The 21,559-nt window shown below is 36.6% G+C and overlaps 1 protein-coding gene across 5 annotated transcripts in view; it reads right to left on the reverse strand.

Moving 5' to 3' along the window:
* The window catches only part of LOC107225931 (gamma-aminobutyric acid type B receptor subunit 2), a 188,139-nt gene that overhangs the window by 9,972 nt on the left and 156,608 nt on the right, over positions 1-21,559 (reverse strand). For 2 of the 5 annotated variants that reach the window (XM_046730734.1, XM_046730733.1), the window contains exons 6-16: positions 18,800-19,033; positions 14,930-14,990; positions 12,141-12,375; positions 11,440-11,680; positions 11,240-11,362; positions 10,459-10,569; positions 9,371-9,595; positions 8,336-8,518; positions 6,687-6,786; positions 2,307-2,430; positions 584-1,035 (exon numbers count right to left, since the gene is read on the reverse strand). In XM_046730734.1, coding sequence (XP_046586690.1) covers positions 584-1,035; positions 2,307-2,430; positions 6,687-6,786; positions 8,336-8,518; positions 9,371-9,595; positions 10,459-10,569; positions 11,240-11,362; positions 11,440-11,680; positions 12,141-12,375; positions 14,930-14,990; positions 18,800-19,033 — 2,089 coding nt within the window. Of the gene's footprint in view, positions 1-583; positions 1,036-2,306; positions 2,446-6,170; positions 6,210-6,686; positions 6,787-8,335; positions 8,519-9,370; positions 9,596-10,458; positions 10,570-11,239; positions 11,363-11,439; positions 11,681-12,140; positions 12,391-14,929; positions 14,991-18,799; positions 19,034-21,559 lie in introns of all 5 variants that reach the window. The other 3 variants (XM_046730730.1, XM_046730732.1, XM_046730731.1) reach the window with 3 other exon arrangements.

The raw sequence follows: 21,559 nt of genomic DNA on the forward strand, positions 1-21,559 counted from the left end.
ATGTGAAAGTAAAATTATTTGTCAAGTAATCTTTGGCAATAACTCCACAAGACGTAAGCAATCACGAAATGTGTAAAAGCAAAATTATCTGTCAAGTAATCTCTGGCAATCACTCTATGAGACGTAAGTAATCATGAAATATGCGTGCAAAAGTAAAATTATCTGTCAAGTAATCACTGGCAATCACTCCACGAGATGTAAGTAATCACGAAATTATATGTAAAAGCAAAGTTATCTGTCAAGTAATCTCCGGCAATCACTCTACGAGACGTAAGTAATCATGAAATATGCATGCAAAAGTAAAATTATCTGTCAAGTAATCACTGGCAATCAATCTACGAGACGTAAGTAATCACGAAATATGTGAAAGTAAAATTATTTGTCAAGTAATCTTTGGCAATCACTCCACGAGACGTAAGCAATCACGAAATGTGTAAAAGTAAAATTATTCGTCAAGTAATCTCTGGCAATAACTCTATAAAACGTAAGCGATCACGAAATATTGTGATCACGGTGCCACTCGTTTCTCAGTGAAACACCCCTTGTATCGTCAACCCCTTGTAATTTCGTATTCGATTCTCACCCGTCGGCCTTGTTTGTTTCGGGACGAACTGCGATGGGGGCGGAAGGATCGCCTGCTCGAGGTAATTCTGCTCCTGCGGTTCGCCGAAGGAAACGTTCTTCGACGCGGGCGGCGGCGTTGGGAGCCTGGGTCTTGACTCCTCGATGATTTCCTTGATCCTGGGTGGTCTGCCGTTCCTTGGGATGTCAGTTTCCTCGAGGATGACCCTCTCCCCCTCATCGGCGACTTCGGGAACGAACTCAACACCAGCTTCCGGCTTTGGGTCCTGACTTTCTTGGAGGAGTGGTTCGCTCTCTCTGCACTCGCTCAGGCGAGTCTTGCGGCGTAGGGTTGAATCGCTTGGCTGTTTCATCGCCGAGTGTAAGACTGTCGCCGATGTTGTCGACGATACGAGGGGGATCCTCTCGCTGTCGATAGCAATCGTCGGCAGCTTGGAGAAGGACGTCTTTTTCCTGGAATTTCAAACGCTCGACTATCTCAGGATTGACGGTCGATTACGAGAGCCGGAAATTAGGCCGCCCAATCTCAAACCGGTATTTTACGCGGGGTGGATTCACCTCAGCTACTTCACTTTTATTTTTTTCTTTTTATATCTATTTCTATTTTTTTTTTTTTTTTCTTCCACAATTTTTTCCCGCCATGCGAAACTGCTCTTGTTGATTTATTTTCAACATTTTTTCTCAACTCCCAATCTCCGGTTTTTAACCACTAATATCTGGCGGTTAGTCGAGGCCAAGAATTTTCAGCCAGTATTGGGTAGCGCCTATTACAAATTGTAATAAATCACGTTCAAACTACAAATTATAACTGTGTTTGGTTGTTATAGGACGAAATAAACGTGTAATTCGTATGATCTTTTGTTATTTGGGTAAAATACACGTGGGATTTGTATTTTATTCTGTAAACAGGACAAAGTAAAAGTGTACTTTGTATTTCATTTTGTAACTTATTTTGACCTAATTATACAATACCTTACGTTTTATTTGGCTGTAATGACAAAAGACGAATGTATAATCTTGAACCATCGTTAATGATAACGGAAGTCAAAATTTTGGATTCCATTACGAAATTTGATGTTGATCGGTGATTGAAATGATTAGAAATGAGTGAGGTAATTTCACGATTACATTCGAAAATCTCCCATTATTACGGATATTTTAGGTTCAAACTCCAGTCTTTCGAATAGTTTGTCTGAAAACGAACATTTAAAGTTTCAACTATTTTCTATTCTTTCGTTTACCATAGAAATGTGCCTAAAAAAACATTCTGAGGCGTAATTTCACGTTGGAAAATGTGTATAAAAAAATTTTTCCACCTGAAATGTGAGAGTCAAATTCGTAAGATTTTTACTGACCGGAACTAAATTGAGACCGTTTACAAGTGTCAAGATTGATAGGCGCATGAATCGAAATATCACGAAACTTATCGAATTTTCATTTCTTAAATCAAACAAAAAATCTGACGTTTCCCCGACGACGTCTTATTTTTTTGCTCCATCGTACAGAAACCAATTATGGATCAAAAAGACATCGGACATGAGTTTTAATCGAACGCTTTTAATCAGGTCTCAAACATCAGATTTCAGATCAGCTTTTAATCTGACAAGAAAGTTGTCGCCGCAAAAGTGATCTTGCCGTTTTGTAAGGAAATTTTGAAACTTGATTGGGGGGAAAGAAAAATCTACACTTGGAAAATGTCAGGTAATCATGCCGTCAAGACCTACCTTGCAGAATTTGTGTCTCCACCGGGTAAATTGGCGTATTCCCCTTCGGGTTGGGACACGGTTGTCGAATTAAGACTGCACATGGACATCGAAATGTCCGTCGTCTCTGTTGCGATCGATGGACCTGTAACAGAAAATTCTGTTTCCCGTTCACGCTTTTTAGAGTTTGCAGAATACTAAAATGTATTTTCGGCTATGCAAACGATTCTACATAAGGGTTCATAACGAAGGTTGTTACAGGTATGTTGTTATTGCTATACTGTATGGGATCGAACTAGGGAGCTCAATTTTACTCTTTCAAATCATTTGACATTTTCCCTGTGTGAAATCTTGAATAATCTTTTCGAGGGGGTATTCATTTGTTGAAATCGCAGACCACTTCGGATAGTAATCACTTAAGGATCGCTTGAAATCACTTGAAATCAGTTGAAATCACTAGAAATCACGTGTAATCGCTTAAAGTCGCGTAAAATCTCTTGAAATCACTTCGCATGAAATTGTATGAAATTCTTTGAAATTTAATGAAATCTTTCGAAACTGCTTGAAATCATTTGAAATCGTTTGAAATCATTGCAATTGCTAGACACCCTATCTGTGAATGAATACCTCCTGGAATTATTTGTTAATCGCTACGTATCAACATATTATTATGCATACCTATAGCATATTGGATTATCAACAACATTTTCAAGATGCAGTGTATAAAAGAAATTAGCTACGTGAAGTCAGGTTATAATAAACTAATTTCGCTCCGATGGACAAATGCCTCGGAATATTCTCGAGCAAATATCTATGGAATGGTGACTTATTTATTCGATCTGATTTCTTTAATTCGGCGTACCAATCAAAGATACGAAATTCGAGGTGAGTTTCGTGGCGAAAAATTTCTTGAATATCATTTGATTTTTTAAGAAATCTTAACGTGATATTTTGCAGATAGTTCCGAAAGATTGTAAAGACTAGAATTTAGTTGAAATTGTTGGGTATCTGAAAAGTTTTTAACAAACCTCTGTAAAATTATATAAACGAGAGATAATCAGAGTTTATGAGAACTTTTTAATTTTGAAAGAAGTTTTCAGATACATTTTTCACAGGTTTGTGTCGCGCTCGGTTTTTTCAAAATCAATGATTCACCGTGATTTCAAAACTGCGAAGTTTTAATCTGACCCTACGAATGGTTTTTAGATTACTTGGGCAGGATTGGCATGGTTTAAAATCTAGAGAGGCAAGCTTGGAAAAATATTTGTACTCGCAATCAAATTATTTGACTTAAACAAAAAACCACAAAGTTGAGTACAACAGTAATATAAAAAATTGCAACATCTTAAAAAAACGTTAAACATTTTCTAAATTGATGAAAAAATTCATCAAAATGAACCAGAAACTTGGCGAAATTCTTCATTGCTTGCTCACACTACTAACGCGAAATATTTTCAATTCCTTTTTTCAATTTGCTAAAGAACTTCGAATCATAAGCCTAATTGCAAAATGAACAAGTCAGCCTGTACTGTTTCAGTTATAAAATAACAATTATGGAATCACAGCGTGTGAATCCGAGCCTGAAATTCCAGGCTGACAAGGCGATTTACGTTTCAAATAGAATTTATAGGATGTAGAGAAAGACAGCGATGAAATCAATACAGTATTATACAGAACGTTGGAAGTTTATAGGTACGGAAATTAATATTTTGATTAGAATGAAGATTATCAAATATCTCCGCGTCACACAATTTGCTATGTTGGTATTCAATTTAAGCACGGAAATGAAGTCGATTCTCTTTCAGAGAACTCTATCGCTTAAAGTCAGATATTTCATTCTAGCGTGTGATTAATTCTTTCAAGTTTTCATTGCATCATTGCAATTCGAGACATTAGATAAACCGTAAAAACGTTTTTTCAAACAATCGAAATTTCTTGGTGTTAGGTTAGAAACCAAATCATTGATCAGAAATTTTTTAAATTTTCTTGAAGATCAACAATATTTAAAGAACTCATTGATATTCAAATTGTAAATTCTATTTCCTAGTTCGAGTAAATTTAATTTGTACGATTTTCCCAAAAAACAAAAAAAAAAAAAAAGCATAAAAATTATTCTACCCAGAGAAACGTAGATTATAAGATAATTATGTACAAAAATCATGTCAACTTTGCGAAATAATTTTCCTTTCTTTTCGCTCACAAGTGATTTTTTTGTGAAACAATAATTAATTTAACAAATAATCCCATGAAGCAAAAACATGTTTTGAAATAACCAATTGAACAATTTATCTTTGATTGTACTTTCAATTTGTGATATTCTTTTTCGTGGCTTTCAATTTTGTCCAACCCGAGTTTAAAAACACAGCTGAGTGCGTCAACCAGATCTGTAAATGATGACAATTTGATGGTTAATATCATTTCTGTAATATTTCGATTATTTCAATGTCTTTTTGGAACTCCATTGTAATGAATTTATTCTTTGATAAATTGTCTTATCCAAGTGTGACAGTACTGCAATATCCTATTATTATTGAAAATTCGCTGGTATTATAAGAGTTGACATTAAAAAGTGCGTAAATTTTAAGTTGGCTATAGTTTATCTTTAGCGGCAAAGCGGCAACTTCTTTGCTGAATTACATTACCCTCCGTAAAACAGTTTTAAACTGAAATGCAATTACCATTTATCCGCGGTTTATCAACAGACGGGATATTAAACACGAGTTAAGATTATGAAGTGAAATTTTTAAGTTTTGGGTAAGATGAACGATTCAAAATTTATTTTACACTGTTTCCGATAAAATTAAAAATACTTCGTAGAGAATATCTGATTCCGTGATGATTCGTGGAAAATTTATTTGAAAACAGAATTCATTTTATTTCAGAGATTATTGAATAATTTTGTCTCTTTGGTTTTTTTTTTTTTTTTAATTCTGATAAATAGAATCTGCTAATTCAATAACGAATGAATTTTTATTTGCCTTCCGAGGCCAGGCAAACGTTACTACACCTTGAAAATGTTTTCGGATTTTTAAAAACATCAGTATCTTGTCGACAAATCTATCCGAATATTTTTCATAAAATAATTTTGCAAAGTTTCAAATTTTCACTGTTTTCACGTAATTTAAAGACTCATAGATTTTATGGAGATATAAAAAAAAAAAAAATGTTCTATTCATTGACGCAGAATTTCTTAAAATGATTTTCAAAAAAGCGGCAAATTGTTTTTCACAGTCTTACAACTTTTTTCCAAAAGTCTGTTATATTTTCCTAACATCGAATCTCTGAAATACTTCTATTGTCTATGAGCCGTGTAAATTGACTTTCGAAAATAATTTCAATCATTAATTTGAATTTCTTCATTAAAAACCTAAAAACACCTGCAAAGACGTTCTTTAAAGTATTTATATCAAGACTGTATATATATATATATATGTCATAAGGATAAAATCAGAGATAACCAGAGTGTGTTTAAACTGTAAGAAATATTTTTTCAGTATGGCAAAAATTGATCCCCCGATAACAACACTAGATGTTTTACGTGATTAGATTTATAAACACACAATCTAAGCTTGTTGTTTTCAGCAATAGCCACTAATCGTAGTAAGAGCAACAAAATAAAAACAAAAATGCAAAAAACCTTTCAACAATCGACACATGAAGCGTTTTCAACGCTATGTTACAAAGGACATTATAATTTCCTTACCAGGAGCTACTTGAGGACTTTACACTAAATTTACCAAGCATTGAAAAACGTATTTTTAAAGGTAGGCGCAAGTAGGTATATTTCTGCAACTAAAGCACTTACTTGTGCCATGCAAAACGTGATTGGAATATTTTTGGGAGGGGATTTTTTGCCAACGTACTGTTCGAGTTGGGTTAACTAACCTTTGTAATCATTTGCTCCATGCCCCTGCACAGTGAGCTCTAACATATATACAAGTATAAGAGTTTGAACAGAGAATTCTCGTTCCTACATTACGAATTTTACATATTTCGTAATCCGAATCGGTCTCGTATTACAAGGTATAACAGATGCTGTAAATACCGCACAGTAATCTTGTTACATAAGTTTTTCGTTAAGTAGAAATGTTCAATTCAGCACTCGTTTCATACTTTCAAAAACGCCTGCGAGTTTTCTCGAGTTTTATTCTTTCAAAGCCTTGACATTTATTCTAGAAAATTGTTAGAACCATTACGCGATATTTCATATCGCTAATTCTCTGTTCATTAATCGACTGTGAAGATATTTGCACATATTATTTTATTTAAGCGTCTTGATATGAAATTATGAATCTTCGAGTGGAAATGAACCTTCCTCGTCACGTGGCAGCAGCGTTGATTTATTATAATTGGCAGAATGATCTCGCGAATGAACGAACGAATGAATGAAAAACGACTTACCTTCTTTTTTAATAATCGACTCTGGCCTTGGGACTGTCAACCTGTCCATTACTTCCTGGGTATCGGGAACGCCGTTATTACCCAATCGTCGAACGAACATCTGTGACGATTTGAGAAATGTCAGGAAATTATTTGCCGACGCATTTGAAGAGTGTTCTTTTTTAATAAGGAGGCTGGAGGGTCGAAAATCAATAACTTTGTATGAATTTTATTACGCGATAGTCGTACGTCGAGTATTTATCAAACTATTGTGTTTTTATGTTACGAAAATCTCATTGAAAACGATAAAATATAAAATACCGTGATTGTAAGCACAAGCTTTGATATCGATGCTTTCTTTCAAATTCATTCAAAGTACTCATAAATTTATTAAACGCGTTCGATTTTGTTCTCAAAACTTTTATTTCTTACAAATTCGCTAAAAACAATTTTCAGTTGTAATCGTTTCGACATCGATTAAAATTTAATTTTCCAACAATGGATCGATTGGAAGTATTGAAAACATTACTGGGAAGAAAGAAAATTTATTTTAATGACTTTGTACAAAATAGTCTTCTCGAACTAATCTACTAGAGTTTCAAAAATTTTTAAACAATTTGAAATTAAGCCTTGATATCTGTTAAACTTTTTTTTATGATACCAGTGTTTGTTATTTTTGTTTACTTAAAGAGATTTTTGTAGCTTACAGATACGTTAATTTGATAAATACTCAAATTGAGATTATCTTGGAATAAAATCAATAAAACGTCACGATTTTCAGCCAAACATCACACCGTTAATTGATTCATTAGAAACACCTTTCAAACTAATGATTTTTTAGAAAAGAACTTCAGACAAAAGTTGCCCAGTTTTGAGAAGAAAAAATGACAGCTGTACCAATACAATTGTGATCGAATCATTTATGAGAAATTGGCGCCGTGGAAATATAGTTAAACGTAAACCGATTTTTCACAAATCCAGGCTTTTCTGAATTTGCTTGACCGATGATTATCGGCTGAGTTATAGTGTTTCAAAATTCGAAGAAAACAGTGCATCGCGATTTTGATATTTTTTATACAGCGTTGTAGTGGAAAAGATTTTTATTTAAAACATCAGAACGGCCAAGTATAAAGTCCGGTTTTCGTCGAACTTGGGAACAAAATTTCAAAATACTTGAATTTGTTTTGTTAACGGCTATAATAGAAATTGATGATGGGTATGTCAGGTTGCCTACTACTGAGGGGAACAAATATCGGTAAAACAGATCTTCCGAGTCATTATCACTTTAGTCAAGTCAATTCGTATAATCACTCCAACTTCGATTCCGAACGCGATGACTGAACACTTCAGCATAGGTTATAAACAATGAAACACATGCTTGGCTAAATTCACACAACTTGGCAACACGGGCAGTTCCAGCTGACTCGCGAGGGCTTTAAATGTGATACTTATCGATAATTCAGTAAGATGTATTACCGATATTTTTTCTCCACAGTGGTAGGCAACCCAACATACTGCGACGTTTACTCGGAAACAATTTACACCTATACTTGAATTCATGGCAAGGTTTTGAAGTGATGATAAATGAAAAAAATCCATGTATCCAATGAGCAAGCTGCAAAAGTACAAAATTACCGAAACAATTAACGAATCTTGAATGTGAGCCTCACCTGCAATTCTGATTCCTTATCCAGCAGCTGTTTCCTGAATTTTTGATTCGTCGATTTGGCTTCTTTTAACCTTTCCTCGAGCTCAGTCACCGACGAGTCCCTTCTAGTTTTCGAAGTCGGTCTCAACGTTGGCCTAAATTTCTTGTCACTAGACCCTTGCGGATTTCTGCGCAACTCTATCAGCTGTAATTGGATAATTTACCCTATTTTCATACAGTAATGAGGATCGCTAGCACATCAGACGGAATTAGCTGCGGGAAACCTCAAAGTGGTTCAATACTGTGGGTCACGTGAGCCGCGTGGGACTTTCCTCGTATTTCAGTCTCGAGGTGAAACAGACTGAGACAGCTACCAATTTGAAACTCTCCGATAGATTTATTTTCAATCCTAGCAGATGTTCAGAATTTTGTAGAAATTTTTCAATTTTTATGCAGAAATTTGATTACGATAGATTTATGGGAAAACCTAAATAATTCTGAAAATTTTTGTAAAGTTTCCACAATTCTAGTTTACGGTTACATACTTGAAAATGTTTTTTTCCAGATAGATTATAACTTTTTCAGCCGCATTCAAAAAGAAAAACTGTTTCAATTTCAATGAAAACGCGATATCGTCAAAAAAATACGCGCAAGCATTAAAACTCGGATTATTTTCAATGCGAGATGCAAAATGAAGTTCTGAAAAATATGTGGTTTTCTGGAAACTGGTCAGATTCTCACCTCTGACTTCACTTGGTCAGAAAAAATCTAAGCTTACAATATTATCAACGAAAAATAAAGTTTCGACAGACTATGAATTCGTTCTGCGAAATGTTCGTAAGAAACTGCAAATAGTTTTTCACTGGTACTTTACACCTGCAACTTGTATTTTTACTCTAACCTCAAAAATATGGATTGTGTAAATTTATGACAGTTGGTCGCCCTGGCAGACAGTTGCTCTCGGATTGTAGCGCATGCGCGTTGAATTTCAGCAGACGACGGAGCGTGCAGTCGTTAGGAATTCACTCCGTATATCCCCTTAACAGATTAAAATTACCTTCGGCACGAAGACGAGGCAGAGAGTCGTCGTGCTGCAGAAGATGATGAAAACGGCGAGGATTATGAACATCGCGTCCTGCTTGTCCGCAAGGACGAAACTTATCGCCGCTCCGGTAACGCACATTATAACAACGTTGTAAACACTCATACCAACGTATTTACTGTCGTTTAACGCCGGGATGCTGACGTGCCGAGTTTCCCAGGCAAGGAAAGCCCCGAATATCTGTGCAACAAAACCGTCTAATGAAGAATAAATTTTGCACATTTAGATTCAGGGGCGGAAAGTGGTTGCTAGAATATCCTTGACCTTGTTCGCCGAATCCTTGCGTGATTCCAGATACTTTATCGCTACTACCCAGAGCGCAAAATAATTCATTTATTATTGAGGTCATTTACGGTGCGCGGATATTATATTTACAAATGTCAAGTGACCAATGCAACACGGTTGATTAATCACCGAGGTTCAAGGGTCATGGAAATTTTTGCATTTTTTTTTTTTTTTTTTTGTGCGATCAGGAACGTTAGAATTCAAAAACAGATAAGGCTAAAGCTTCAAAAGTTTTATTTCAACTATTTTGATTCTTTTCATTATTTCGAAAAAGAAAATTTCCGTGGCGCGCTAATCTGATACCTTGCAAAATTAATGGAATTCAAAAAATCACTCATACAATTCGACTGTATTTTTGAACACAATATTTACCTATGAGTGTTTTTAGTAAAATGACATTAAATGAAACATGCCGAGTTACCGATTAACATTTCATGTCAACGCTTGTTTCAAAATGATTTCCGGTACGCTGACCCCGTGAGATTGCATTTCTTTCGAACGAATAGGTAAATAGATACATGGATGAAAAATGCTTGAAAAAAAAAAAAAAAAAAATTTGATTAATGTTGTGCCCCAATCTTTCTATTAGTGAATAATTTGATCGCTAAATTTGAGTTATTACACAAATTGATCTCGTCTTTTAGGGAACATGGAGTTGAGAATCCAAAATCACAGGTTCAAAAATCAGAAAGCATACGATGAAAATAATTTGAAAGAAATTCGGATTCAATATCGTTGTTGAGGCAAGTTTGTATTACCAGAAGAAGACCTTTGTAGACGTATATACTGCAGAGGTAGATCGTCATTCTGTTGCTTTGACAGTACTCGTTTTCGGGAATGATGATGATGTCCTCACTGGAAGGATGAGGCTGAAAATTTCGTAATTTTTTCACGATAATATCAGTAAGAGAATTTATTTGAATGCAGGTTGTTCCATTTTAAGCAAGTCGTACTAGATTACTCTTCAAAGTAACGGTTTCATCGGGCCATATTTCAATGGAAAGCTTAGGGGACTCAAAATGGTAAGATGATGTTTTTATGAAATTGATCGTGGTCGAGATATTGACGTGAGAGAAATTTTTTCAAATGGAATCCGAGTGTTTTTAAAATAAGTCTTGCCGCTGTGCGGACATCAAGGAAAATTAAGGAAACTTCGGATGTTGTATTGTTTTTTTTTTCTTTCAAGTACTGTTTTCTGGGAAACTTAAAGCGCTGTGACTCTGAAAAAAATGAGCATAATTAGAGAATTCGAAATCGCCTGAACGTGTCACATCGATAGCTACAAGTTTTATTTATTGGAATAAAACAAAAATGGATTCCAATTCAAAGAATCACGTTCGTGGTCATTTTTTTTAATATAGCTTAATTCACAAGCAATAAGAAGTTGCCAGTTTGTCACCTCGTCAAAATCTCACGACTTCTAACCGACACATTTTTTTTATAATATCAGTTCAGGAAATATTCTAATGACTCGCTTGAAATCAGAAAACCAGAGAACATGTTAGGCGATAATTGGATTCTGAATATTGCCAAACTCACGTATGGCTCCATTTGTTTAGTTTCTCTGTAAAAGGGATCGGCTATTTGCCACGTCGTCATGATTGCCAAGTCGAGAATGAGTAAAACGCCGACGACGATGAAGAGTTGATAGTCCTTGATCACCTGCACAAGATTAAAATCGAAGACTGTATATTTAGCCTGAGGAGTTCAGCTGCCTTGTTCACCTCCCCTCGCCTCACCTTTTTGTTCAATTTCACATCCGTGAATATCGAATGCACTCGCCACGTCTTTGAGAACATCGAGCCAAAGGCGAGTGAAAATCCAGCCATCAAAAGCCACGCCCTCGTTGTACAAATAATCGGAAATGCCGTCACTGATGACAACTGAGAGTCCAAACCGAGAAATATCACGCTGCTGTACGTCAGCATGCATCCAATGATTATCAGATTATTCAGATGCGGCGAAGACATTTTTATGTACCTGAAACGCGGGAGCATATCTTTCAATCCCACGAAAAAACGGACCTCAAAGACGATCGATTTTCCTACCCAATATGGCGTCGCGCCAAAGAATCAGCTGATATATTTAGCAACGGTTTAACCATAATCGTGGGAGTATAAAGAGACGGAAAGCATCGTGCAAGTGATTACAGTTTTCTCGTGTAACATCGAGTCAACTAATAGCGAAATACAGGTTAAGGAATGACTTTTGTAACTAAATACGGACAGTAGCGCAGTCAATTTTCTGCCGCCAGATGGCATCTTTCGATATTTCATATCCCAATAATACGATGAAAGTCAATTAATGCGATGGGAAAACTGTTTTTTGTTAAGAATTTGTTGCGCTCGCGACAAAGAGAAATTTTTTAAATTTTACCAGCTTTACGTCACTGCGCGAATCTTTCTTCGCAACATGAAGGGTGAAACGCAAGGTATCGTACCTTTGATTTCTGTATCTGATATTAATGGCAAGGAAAATGGCGGCCATGACAATTCCGACGCTGGCAGCTGCCGCCAAGACGGCGTAAATAGTTGTGTTCACCATCGAGTGCTCGATAATATGCAGTGTTCTGTCCTTCGGCGGTGACTTGCCTCGCCACTCCAATGGCTGGCCCCTCGTGAGATCCAGTTCACCTGTGACCCCGTTATATTCGCCAACCTTGACCTCGCTACCACCTGGAACGACGCCGCCTTATTCAACATTCGTATGCGTGTTCGCAGCTGTTAACTTATGCTAATACCATCCACATACATACCATCCACCGGGTTCTATGCCACAGTCATTGACTGAGGTTAATTGTACAAAACGACCATTAAAATTTGAAACGGACTTCGTTTCTACACGATACTTTCTTTCCACCAGACTCTTTTTAGTACGCTACAAATAAAATTGCAATATTCTTTTGACGAAATGGTATTGCAGAAAGCAAAACCATTCCAAATATTACAGTTTTTTCAATATGGTCTAATTGTTTCCAATGTCCAATACGACTATTCGACCGATTTGCGATGTGCCGAAATAGTTTTTCTTCTTTTCAATGTTTGTTATAGTTTACCACTTTGCTTGATTCTATCATTAACTTAATTTGCTGAGATAGAGTGTTATTTTTCACTTCAGGGGAAGCAGCGCGAAATTGGCGAGCTTAAAAAAATGGTTCATCTCTTGTACAACTCATTTTGCTCTACAGTCCCGTTTTGTCAAAGTATCCCGTTCTGTCTCAGAGTCCCCTTGTTTCATAGAGGATTATTTAACCCCAGACTTTCGTTTTGCACCGGAGTTTCATTTCGTTTCAGGATCCCCTTTTTCCCTCAAATCCCAATTACTCAACGCTTTTGGGATTCCATTTTTTCTAAGGGTTTGTATTACCCCAATGTGCCATTTTCCATTAGTTCCCCGTATTACTCTGGGATCCTATTTTGCTCCAGGGTTGCAGTTTTGACAAAGGTCCCATTACTCCACTGTGCCCCGTTTTGTCCCAGGATCCTGTTCTTTCCTAGCTACGGCTGCCCGTGTGAAAATTCCATTTTGCTCCAGGGTCTCGGTTCACCCAGGGTCCCATTTTTTCCAACGATTCTATCTTAACCACAAGATTTCATTTCGTTCCTTAGTCACATTTTTGCTCGGGCTTCCATTTTGTTCTTAGGGTCTTCTTTTTGCCACGACGCTATTTTCCCCAAGGGTCCCATTATGCCCCGGAATCCCGATTGATCACGAGGTCCCCTTTTTTCCCCAGGGTCCCGTTTTCCCCCCCATTTCCTCGGCGCGTCGAGCCTTTCTTCAAAATTGAAAATAGCTCTGTTGGGCATCTTGCCGCGCACACTGCGTCGACTCATCAAATTTCCAACCCAAGGCCATTGAGAATACGAACAACTGGCCGGTGTAACACCGTTTCCAACCGCTAATTTAAGACCTTTAATTTCAAGTTCAAAGAAGTAGATCATGATTGCGTTGCACCGAGTACCGTTTGCGTACCGCCAACATCTGGTAGAAGGGTTTATTTTATTGGCCGGCGGTTGTTCCCGGTGTTGGATTAAGCTTTACACCAGGTTGCGAGGAGACGGTAACCGACGTTTACTGTTGAGCAAGTGGAACGGAGGCGAATGGAATTGAGTTACACGGGCTCGCGGTCGTCCTGATTATAAGCGTAGATTTTACTCCGGGGAAACTTTTTAATCTCTACCTACCGGCTTCTCTCCTTCCCCTTGGAGACGAGCCTTAATTACCGTTTGGAAAATTGAAAGAACTGATTCCCACCCATTCCCCGCCTCAAGGTTGTAGGTATAAGGTACCGTGGTACTGTTATTACGTGCAAGGGGAACAGTTTGGCGTTTTGCCCTTCGTACATACGTAAGCTTCGGAACGGAAGTTATATTTCACGCGCACCTGTGTGTATATACATATTATATACGTGTAAGCACTCTTTTCGATCAATACTCACGCCGCGAAAAAACGACAGGGGTATAAGAAAATATTACCGACCGTCCCATCCCGATTTATAAGAATCGATTGATTGGAAGCTTAGCTACAAGTATAGATTTCACCACGTTTCACGTCATGTATGTGAAATGTTTCACGGTCATTCCCATGATGAAAATAGTCCAAGGGTCTGAATTCGCTCGGGCACCTTTTCCATCGAATCGCATCCATCTGATCCTGATTCAAAGTTTCCAGTGATCTTTTACCACAGGATATAAGTGGTAGGACTGAGTCAGCGGGAAAATTTCGTTCAGAGATATCTTTCGAAAATATCCTTTTCTAAACTATGTTTTCGGAAATTGTTTTCGTCGTACCGATCAATATCGGTCTAAGGTCACCGCGTGTGTGATACTTCATTCTGTCTTGAACAAGGGGATCGAATTAGCTGCTTCAAGGGAACTGTGCCAGACGTTGTCGGAATCAAAAGCGAAAGGTTCTTCATGAGTTTTGTAGGTTTCGAACCTTCGGAGATTTGTTTAAAAAAAAAAGGATGAATGAATAATTCCACCCAAAAACGTGATTCTATTAGAACTCGCGATGAAACATTCCAAAAGTTACGAATGTCAAATTAGTATAGTACTTACACGTAGAATATACTTTGAAATACTTATCCGAGAAGATTGTAGCAATTTCACCTAGTATAATACTTTTCGAATTAACTTTTACCAGATTTTAGTTCAACGATTCTCCGGATCTAAAATCCTTGCCAGCCGTTAACGTTCGCTTATGATTTTAAATAGAAAAAATGCTTACTTTGAAACTGTTTCATCAGGATGTACGCCTTTCTCTCATTCCCGTAGAATCTCACGGGACCCTGAAACAAATAACGATGAAATTTTACGGGAGTATAATACACGCAGTGAAAATTACCAGTAACGTAGATAGCAGATATAATCTTGTTGTCATGTACAAGAAATTATGCGAGCAGATGAGAAACTGGTTAATGCGTAATTGAGCTTCACGTAGCATTGATAAACGCCGACTTCCATTCTCGCGATAAAAGCCGTAGGAATTCAAACCTTCGTCGTTCTTAGATTTATGGCAATAAATGTCGGCGCAGTAATTGTTCAACCGTAATTGTGGTGGGTCGATATTAGATAAACGAACGCGAACAATTTTAATTAAACCACATAAATTTTGACATTTGTTCAACAAAGACTCCTTTCTAAGGAAACTAACTTTAATTTATTACACTTCGGAGAATTGTTGATAAAAAACTGTGTCATGTGTCACGCATCTGTCTCTTATCTTACAGAAGACCATTTTTCATACTTCGTTAAGATTTTTGGATTTCGCTCTATAAAAAATAAAGAAAATGTTTAGCCAAAAATGAGAGTGGAACGTTTTTCTTTTACAAGAGAGCTTGGGGCCGATTTACTTCGGAAACGTAACTAAAAAATACAATTGAAAAAAAAAAAAAAATCGTCGGTTTTGTAATAACACGATGACAGTTAGTTTATTTCAAGAATCGATTGTTCGTTATTTGTTACTAATTCATTTGATTAATTGAAATGGAAAATCAAAAGTACTCATTTTGAAAAAATAATTAAATATACGTTCTTTTATCTTCTACTCAAAAATAGAGAAAATATGTGGTTCAACGTGTTACACAATTTTTGATCATTTTCTTTTTTTTTTTTTATATTTTTTTTTCTTTTGCGCAAAAGGAAAGTGAATCACATTGAAATTCACGTCGAGTGGCCTTTGAATCGAAGCTGTGAAAATATTCGTCCTGCAACCGAACTTTTCCTCGTGTGTATCTCAACGGAATCGCCTTCGGCAGTCAGATTTGCCTTTTACCTCTGCCGATCCTTTGTGGCTACAGTGGCACCATGGAACTCGGCGCTCGCAGGGATATTTGATGTGCATTCGATAAACTACTTACTGCAGATACCCGCGATTCAAATCAACCGCAAAACCGTCTCCATGCAGCCGTAGAGCAACCCGAGCGAAAAATTCACCTCACTTCAGAGTTGTTGCGACGTTTCGATAACCTTTCAGACTTTGATATTCGAGTTAGATTTCCTTCACAAGGTACGCAAATCTTATCATACTTCACCGCGAGAGGTGAGGAAAATGTTTTCTCAACTCCGTTCCGTCGGGTTTTATTCAAACACCGTTTTAATTATCGTCTTAACCAATTTTTTTGCCGAATCAAATGATTTTTCTTTCAACGAACGAGAGCAGAAAAATTAACAACACTTTTCTATCGTCGTATTTGATCGCCATGTTTCGCGAATAGTCAAGAAATTAATTTTCTTCGGAAATTAATGTAACATATTGTTTGACAAGGTTTTTTTAAAGACTTACGCGAATGAAAATGGCGGCATAAAAATCTAGAAAAGCTGAAAAATTGATTTTACGAATCAATCGTCATTTTGTTGGCATTGAAAATATTTCATTCAAGATCTTTGGATTTGTTTTCGTCAAAGTAGAAAAATAATATACTCGATCGATATTACACAAATTAATAATACGCAAAAGTTAGTTTATCATTTATTCATACTCATTTGACCGCAATTTTCTAAACTATAAATTACGTACGTGATGGTAGAGAAACTTGAAAGTTATAAGGAAAATATTTCCGCTGCGAAAAAAAGTGCCAGCTGTTATAGAGAACGTTCTCTATAAATTCAGACCTTAACTTATACTTTCAAGGGTTTTTGAACACGCGAGGGGAGATCAGAGATATTTTTAACGGAAAGCGCTATCATATTCACCTTAAATTGAAAAATACGCGATCGTTAGAGTTGAAAACTGTCAACCCCAAATTGCCACAAAAGAGATGTACGATAAAACTTAGAAATGATTAAAGTTTTTTTTTTCCCGCTTCAGTTTACTCCAACAAATCATCAAGTCAATTGACGAATTTCTCCGCTTACAATCAAGTAAAATTTATTTTCAGGGATTATCATCTAAATGATTCAAGTTACATAATCAAATTAACTTGTCAAATTTTCCCTGACCGAAGTATATATTTAATATTCATATTTATATAAATCTAAAATCAGTTAAACAAACTTCAGTTTCGCATTTAATTCACTTTCATTCAAAAATTTAAATACGAAACTGAAGTTTGTTGAATTGTTATTTACAATAAACGTTTGAGAAAATAGGTAATTTTTTATTTTTTTTTGAAATTTAAAGTATCATTCTGTTTTCTACACAAGCAAACTTTATTTAATAAAATTGTTTTTTCTTTTATCAGTTACGTGGGAGAAATCAAAATTCAACGTCTAGAACCCGGACTGAAAATTCTTGTTCACCGGTGTAATGAATTATAAAAATTAATCTTTCTACGCTGCGACATATTTTGGTATCAATCGAAAAACGATACGAGACCAATGGCGTGTTCATTCTTCGGCAACCCTTTCGCTTCGAGAAAATGTGATGTCTGAGAAACGGAGGGTAAGAGAGCGAGAGAGAAAGAGAGTGTCAGAGAGATGCGGGGGTAGAAAATGGGGCGGAATTTATTCCCCTCATAGCCAGCCCCGCATGCTTCAGAGATCCTAAAACTTCCTAGACTATTTTGTCTCTACTCGGTAACTCTTGCAAAGCATAAGAATCCGAATTTAGAGGGAAGCGAATTCAGAACGAAACGTGCCTCGGATCTTCTCGGCTACCCTCGTGGACGTCAAAATTCTCTCCCAGCGATCCTCGAAGGATCAATTCCCTAGACTTGATTCCTTCGGGGCTTTGGTGCCTTCTTTTACCCCGGTCGACGAGTCTACGTCCCGACCTACTTATGTTGTCACAGTCAAGATATTCCTTGGCTGACTTTGATATGTACATATATTAGGGTGTTTCAAAAAAAGACGAATTTTTTTTTTTTTTTTTTCTTACGGTGTCCAAAAATTGATAGTATACCTGAAAACAAAAATTTTTGCGCCAATATGAGCTTTTAATGTCAATAGTAAGGTTTGCCTCTATCCATTTCTTTATTTTCCATTTAAATAACACGGGAAATTATTTTTTTTCATCTTTGAATTCTTATTAGTTTGGAACGGTTCATCGTAACAACAATCTGAAAAAAGGGATTTGTAGGAAATTTCACGCTCTACAAAAAACGTCTGAAGATCAAAGTTCCTCAGATCAACCGTTTCAAAGATATCAGCGATCAAAAATAACGCTAATCAAAATTTTTTAATATTTTCCAATAAAACTACAAAAAAATATGATATGCCATATTTATATTATTTTTTACGTAAAATTACTTTAATTCTGTTAACCTGCGACTGTTGACTTTTTTTTGGCTAATTAATTCAATACTTAACTCACAAAAAACACAAATACATAAATATAAAGGTTAAAAATATCACATAAATGATGTTTGTGATATTCCTGGTTATTCGGATTTGCGGTTTTTTAGTAAAGATTATTCGAGGCCAAATCCTGAGGCCGAGAAGAGTGGAGAAGAATATCAATATACGCGCTTCGCTTGAATCGATGGCCGAGCGGTGTCCCAAAAATGTAAGACGAAGTCAAAGACCGATTTTCACGGATGAGGTTGAAGTTGTTGAAACGCTTTTGCCAGTTCGAGAATTCGGTCAATCGTTTTGGAGTCGTATGAAATCCCGAAAGCAAAGGATTCGAGAGGAGGAGAATTGGGCTTTCGGCACTCACCGTGACGCCTTCAAAGCTGGTGTTCTTCAGGGCGTCAAGAAACAGCATCTCCCAGAGCTGATCGCGGTACTTGAAGTCTGCGACTGTCTGATTGCGCCGAAAGTGTCGTATCCGTCGTGCCACGTGCTGTATGGCCAAGGCCACGGCCCATATCCCATCGTAGGTGTAGCCGTGGAACCTCGAGTACTCCGCACCTCGGCGCAAGTCGTATTCCACTCTGTATTCGTCCGGTGTCTGGAAGAATGGATGAAAAATGGAGAGTGAATTCTTTGGACACTGATAAGTGAGGCTCGTTATGGGGGAATTGTTTGGCCGTTCGTCAAGTTTTCAAGTTCGTTCGTTTCGGAAGGTCCATAACCAATTGCTTGTCACTATTCGTGATTTCATGCAACTCAAGTCATTTTTCCGGGTGTCATTTTGTCGACCGGAGAAGAAACTTTATGGTAAATGGATCTCAAATGTTTACATGATCAAAAAGTATACTGGAGTTTACATTGTTATGACTGGTAAATGGTCTGGCCGTTCGTCAAGTTTTCAAGTTCGTTCATTTCGGAAGGTCCATGACCAATTGTTTGTCACTATTCGTGATTTCATGCAACTCAAGTCATTTTTCTGGGTGTCATTTTGTCGACCGGAGAAGAAACTTTATGGTAAATGGATTCCAAATGTTTACATCATCAAAAAGTTTACTGGAGTTCACATTGTTATGATTGGTAAATGGTTTGGCCGTTCGTCAAGTTTTCAAAATCGTTAATGTCGGAAGGTCCATGACCAATTGCTTGTCACTATTCGTGATTTCATGAAATTCAAGTCATTGTTCCAGGTGTCACTTCGTCGACTGAAAGAGAAACTTGATGGTAAATGGATTTCAAATGATTAAATGATCGGAAAGTATACTGAAATCACGTTTGTAGCCTCTCATGCGCCTTGACCATGACGAAGTTCAGAAGCCATATAAAATAAACACTCATTACCAATTACTTGTATGGTAGTACTGACCATGTGGGATGATCAAAATTTGAATCTTACCAAACCAATAGGACCAAATTTCATTTCAATTGGTCGCAAATACACTTTTCAGTTACTGTTGGATAGAAATAAAATATTTACTTCCAGCAAATAATTTGTCGTTGAGGTGACGAAGAATTTGTTGGGATAAAAATTGAATTCAAAATTCAAGGAACAAAAACTGCTTATCAACGATTCTTACAAGCACTACAGGCTTTCATATTATATCCTTTTTTCCATATTTTCTTATTCAAGCCATCAGTGATCATAATTCCGCAATGATCAGGCATTATAACCAATATTGTATGAGTACAGACGATCTTGATCCGATTATTTATTCTCTCTTCTGCGACTTTCTGCTGATGGAAAATAAGAAACCGAATGTCGCGTAAAATCTGATGAATAATTAGAGATATCGATGACGGTGAGACGGGGAGACGGACCGAATCGTCTGTGATAAGTTTGACGCGTCCTTTGGGGTTAATAAAGTCGAAGATTAGCGGCGAATGAGGGAATTAAATAACCTGCTCCGAGTCTCTGCAGCTCAACCGAAATATTTTTCACCGACTTTGCGATTGTTTCTTATCACATTGCGATCGCTGTTACAGGATTTAAAAACTCTGCGAAATATTCCACAGAGATATCGTCGAACGCTTTAAACGTAATATCCGAAAAAAAAACGTTGACCAAAAATTTTTACTCCTCGACTAAAACTCTGGAAATATATGAACTATTCGGAAATATTTTTTTCCAAAGGTAAATTTGATGAAATTCTGCGAATCAAGGCGAATTTCACGGATGACATAACTTTGACTCGGGATCGATAGAAGACGATTCCGAAATCTTCGGGGGTATAAGCTCAGGTGTCGATCGAATGGCTTTCCCGTGAGTTTCTGACAAGGGTTTCTACCTTATGGACCATTGTGCAGCGGAAGTGAACTCGGAATACGGTGAGCCCTGAGTTAAGCGGAATCCGATGGGCGGCGTCAGTCTAATTAACTTTCACCCTGTAGTTTGACAAAATCAGTAGGTATCCAGCAGCCTTAAACCCCTGAGATTTCGTAGGTTGAAAACAACGATCAAAGGGCGTCAGGTTAATTTGTAAATACGAATAAAGTTTGTAACTTTCTTCTATTGAAATGATTTTAATTTTTTATGGGCCCATTTTTTTTTTTGATAGTATCGTTAGAGTCGAAAACTAAAATCGTTAGTGTAACAATAAGAAAGTACTTTTTAAAAAATAAAAGTACACAAAAACTCTCGTACGTGCAATTGAGGGAAAAACTCCGAAAGGAATACAATGGAAAATAAATTTTAGCGTATAGACACGGAATTCACCGAAGTGTTTTCATAAAAATTGTAAGCAATAAATTTTGTGAAAATTAATTTTTTTTTATTTTTCACATTAAAGGATATTTTTACTGTTTCAATCGAGTCTGAGATTATCTAAATATTTTTTCTTTGCATAAAATAGATTCCAAGACCGGGCATGAGATAAATTTTTATGAATGCTTACTGATCTGATGTGGTGATCGGAATTTGTAAGCAACTGCAAATGTGCGCCAATCAGCGGTAATTAATATTGAACCATTTTTATCACAAAATTTGTTTAGAATGAGAATCTGAAATAAATACACAGTGTTTTTCTTATTTCAATAAACGCTATTAAAAATTAACAAAGAAATCGAATGCTGTAAGAGTCAGAGTTTGATCGAATTAGGATGGAATGCCCCATACATAAGTGTCGGAGTA

The sequence above is a fragment of the Neodiprion lecontei genome, chromosome 2 (assembly GCF_021901455.1).
Source record: "Neodiprion lecontei isolate iyNeoLeco1 chromosome 2, iyNeoLeco1.1, whole genome shotgun sequence".
Taxonomy (NCBI): domain Eukaryota; kingdom Metazoa; phylum Arthropoda; class Insecta; order Hymenoptera; family Diprionidae; genus Neodiprion; species Neodiprion lecontei.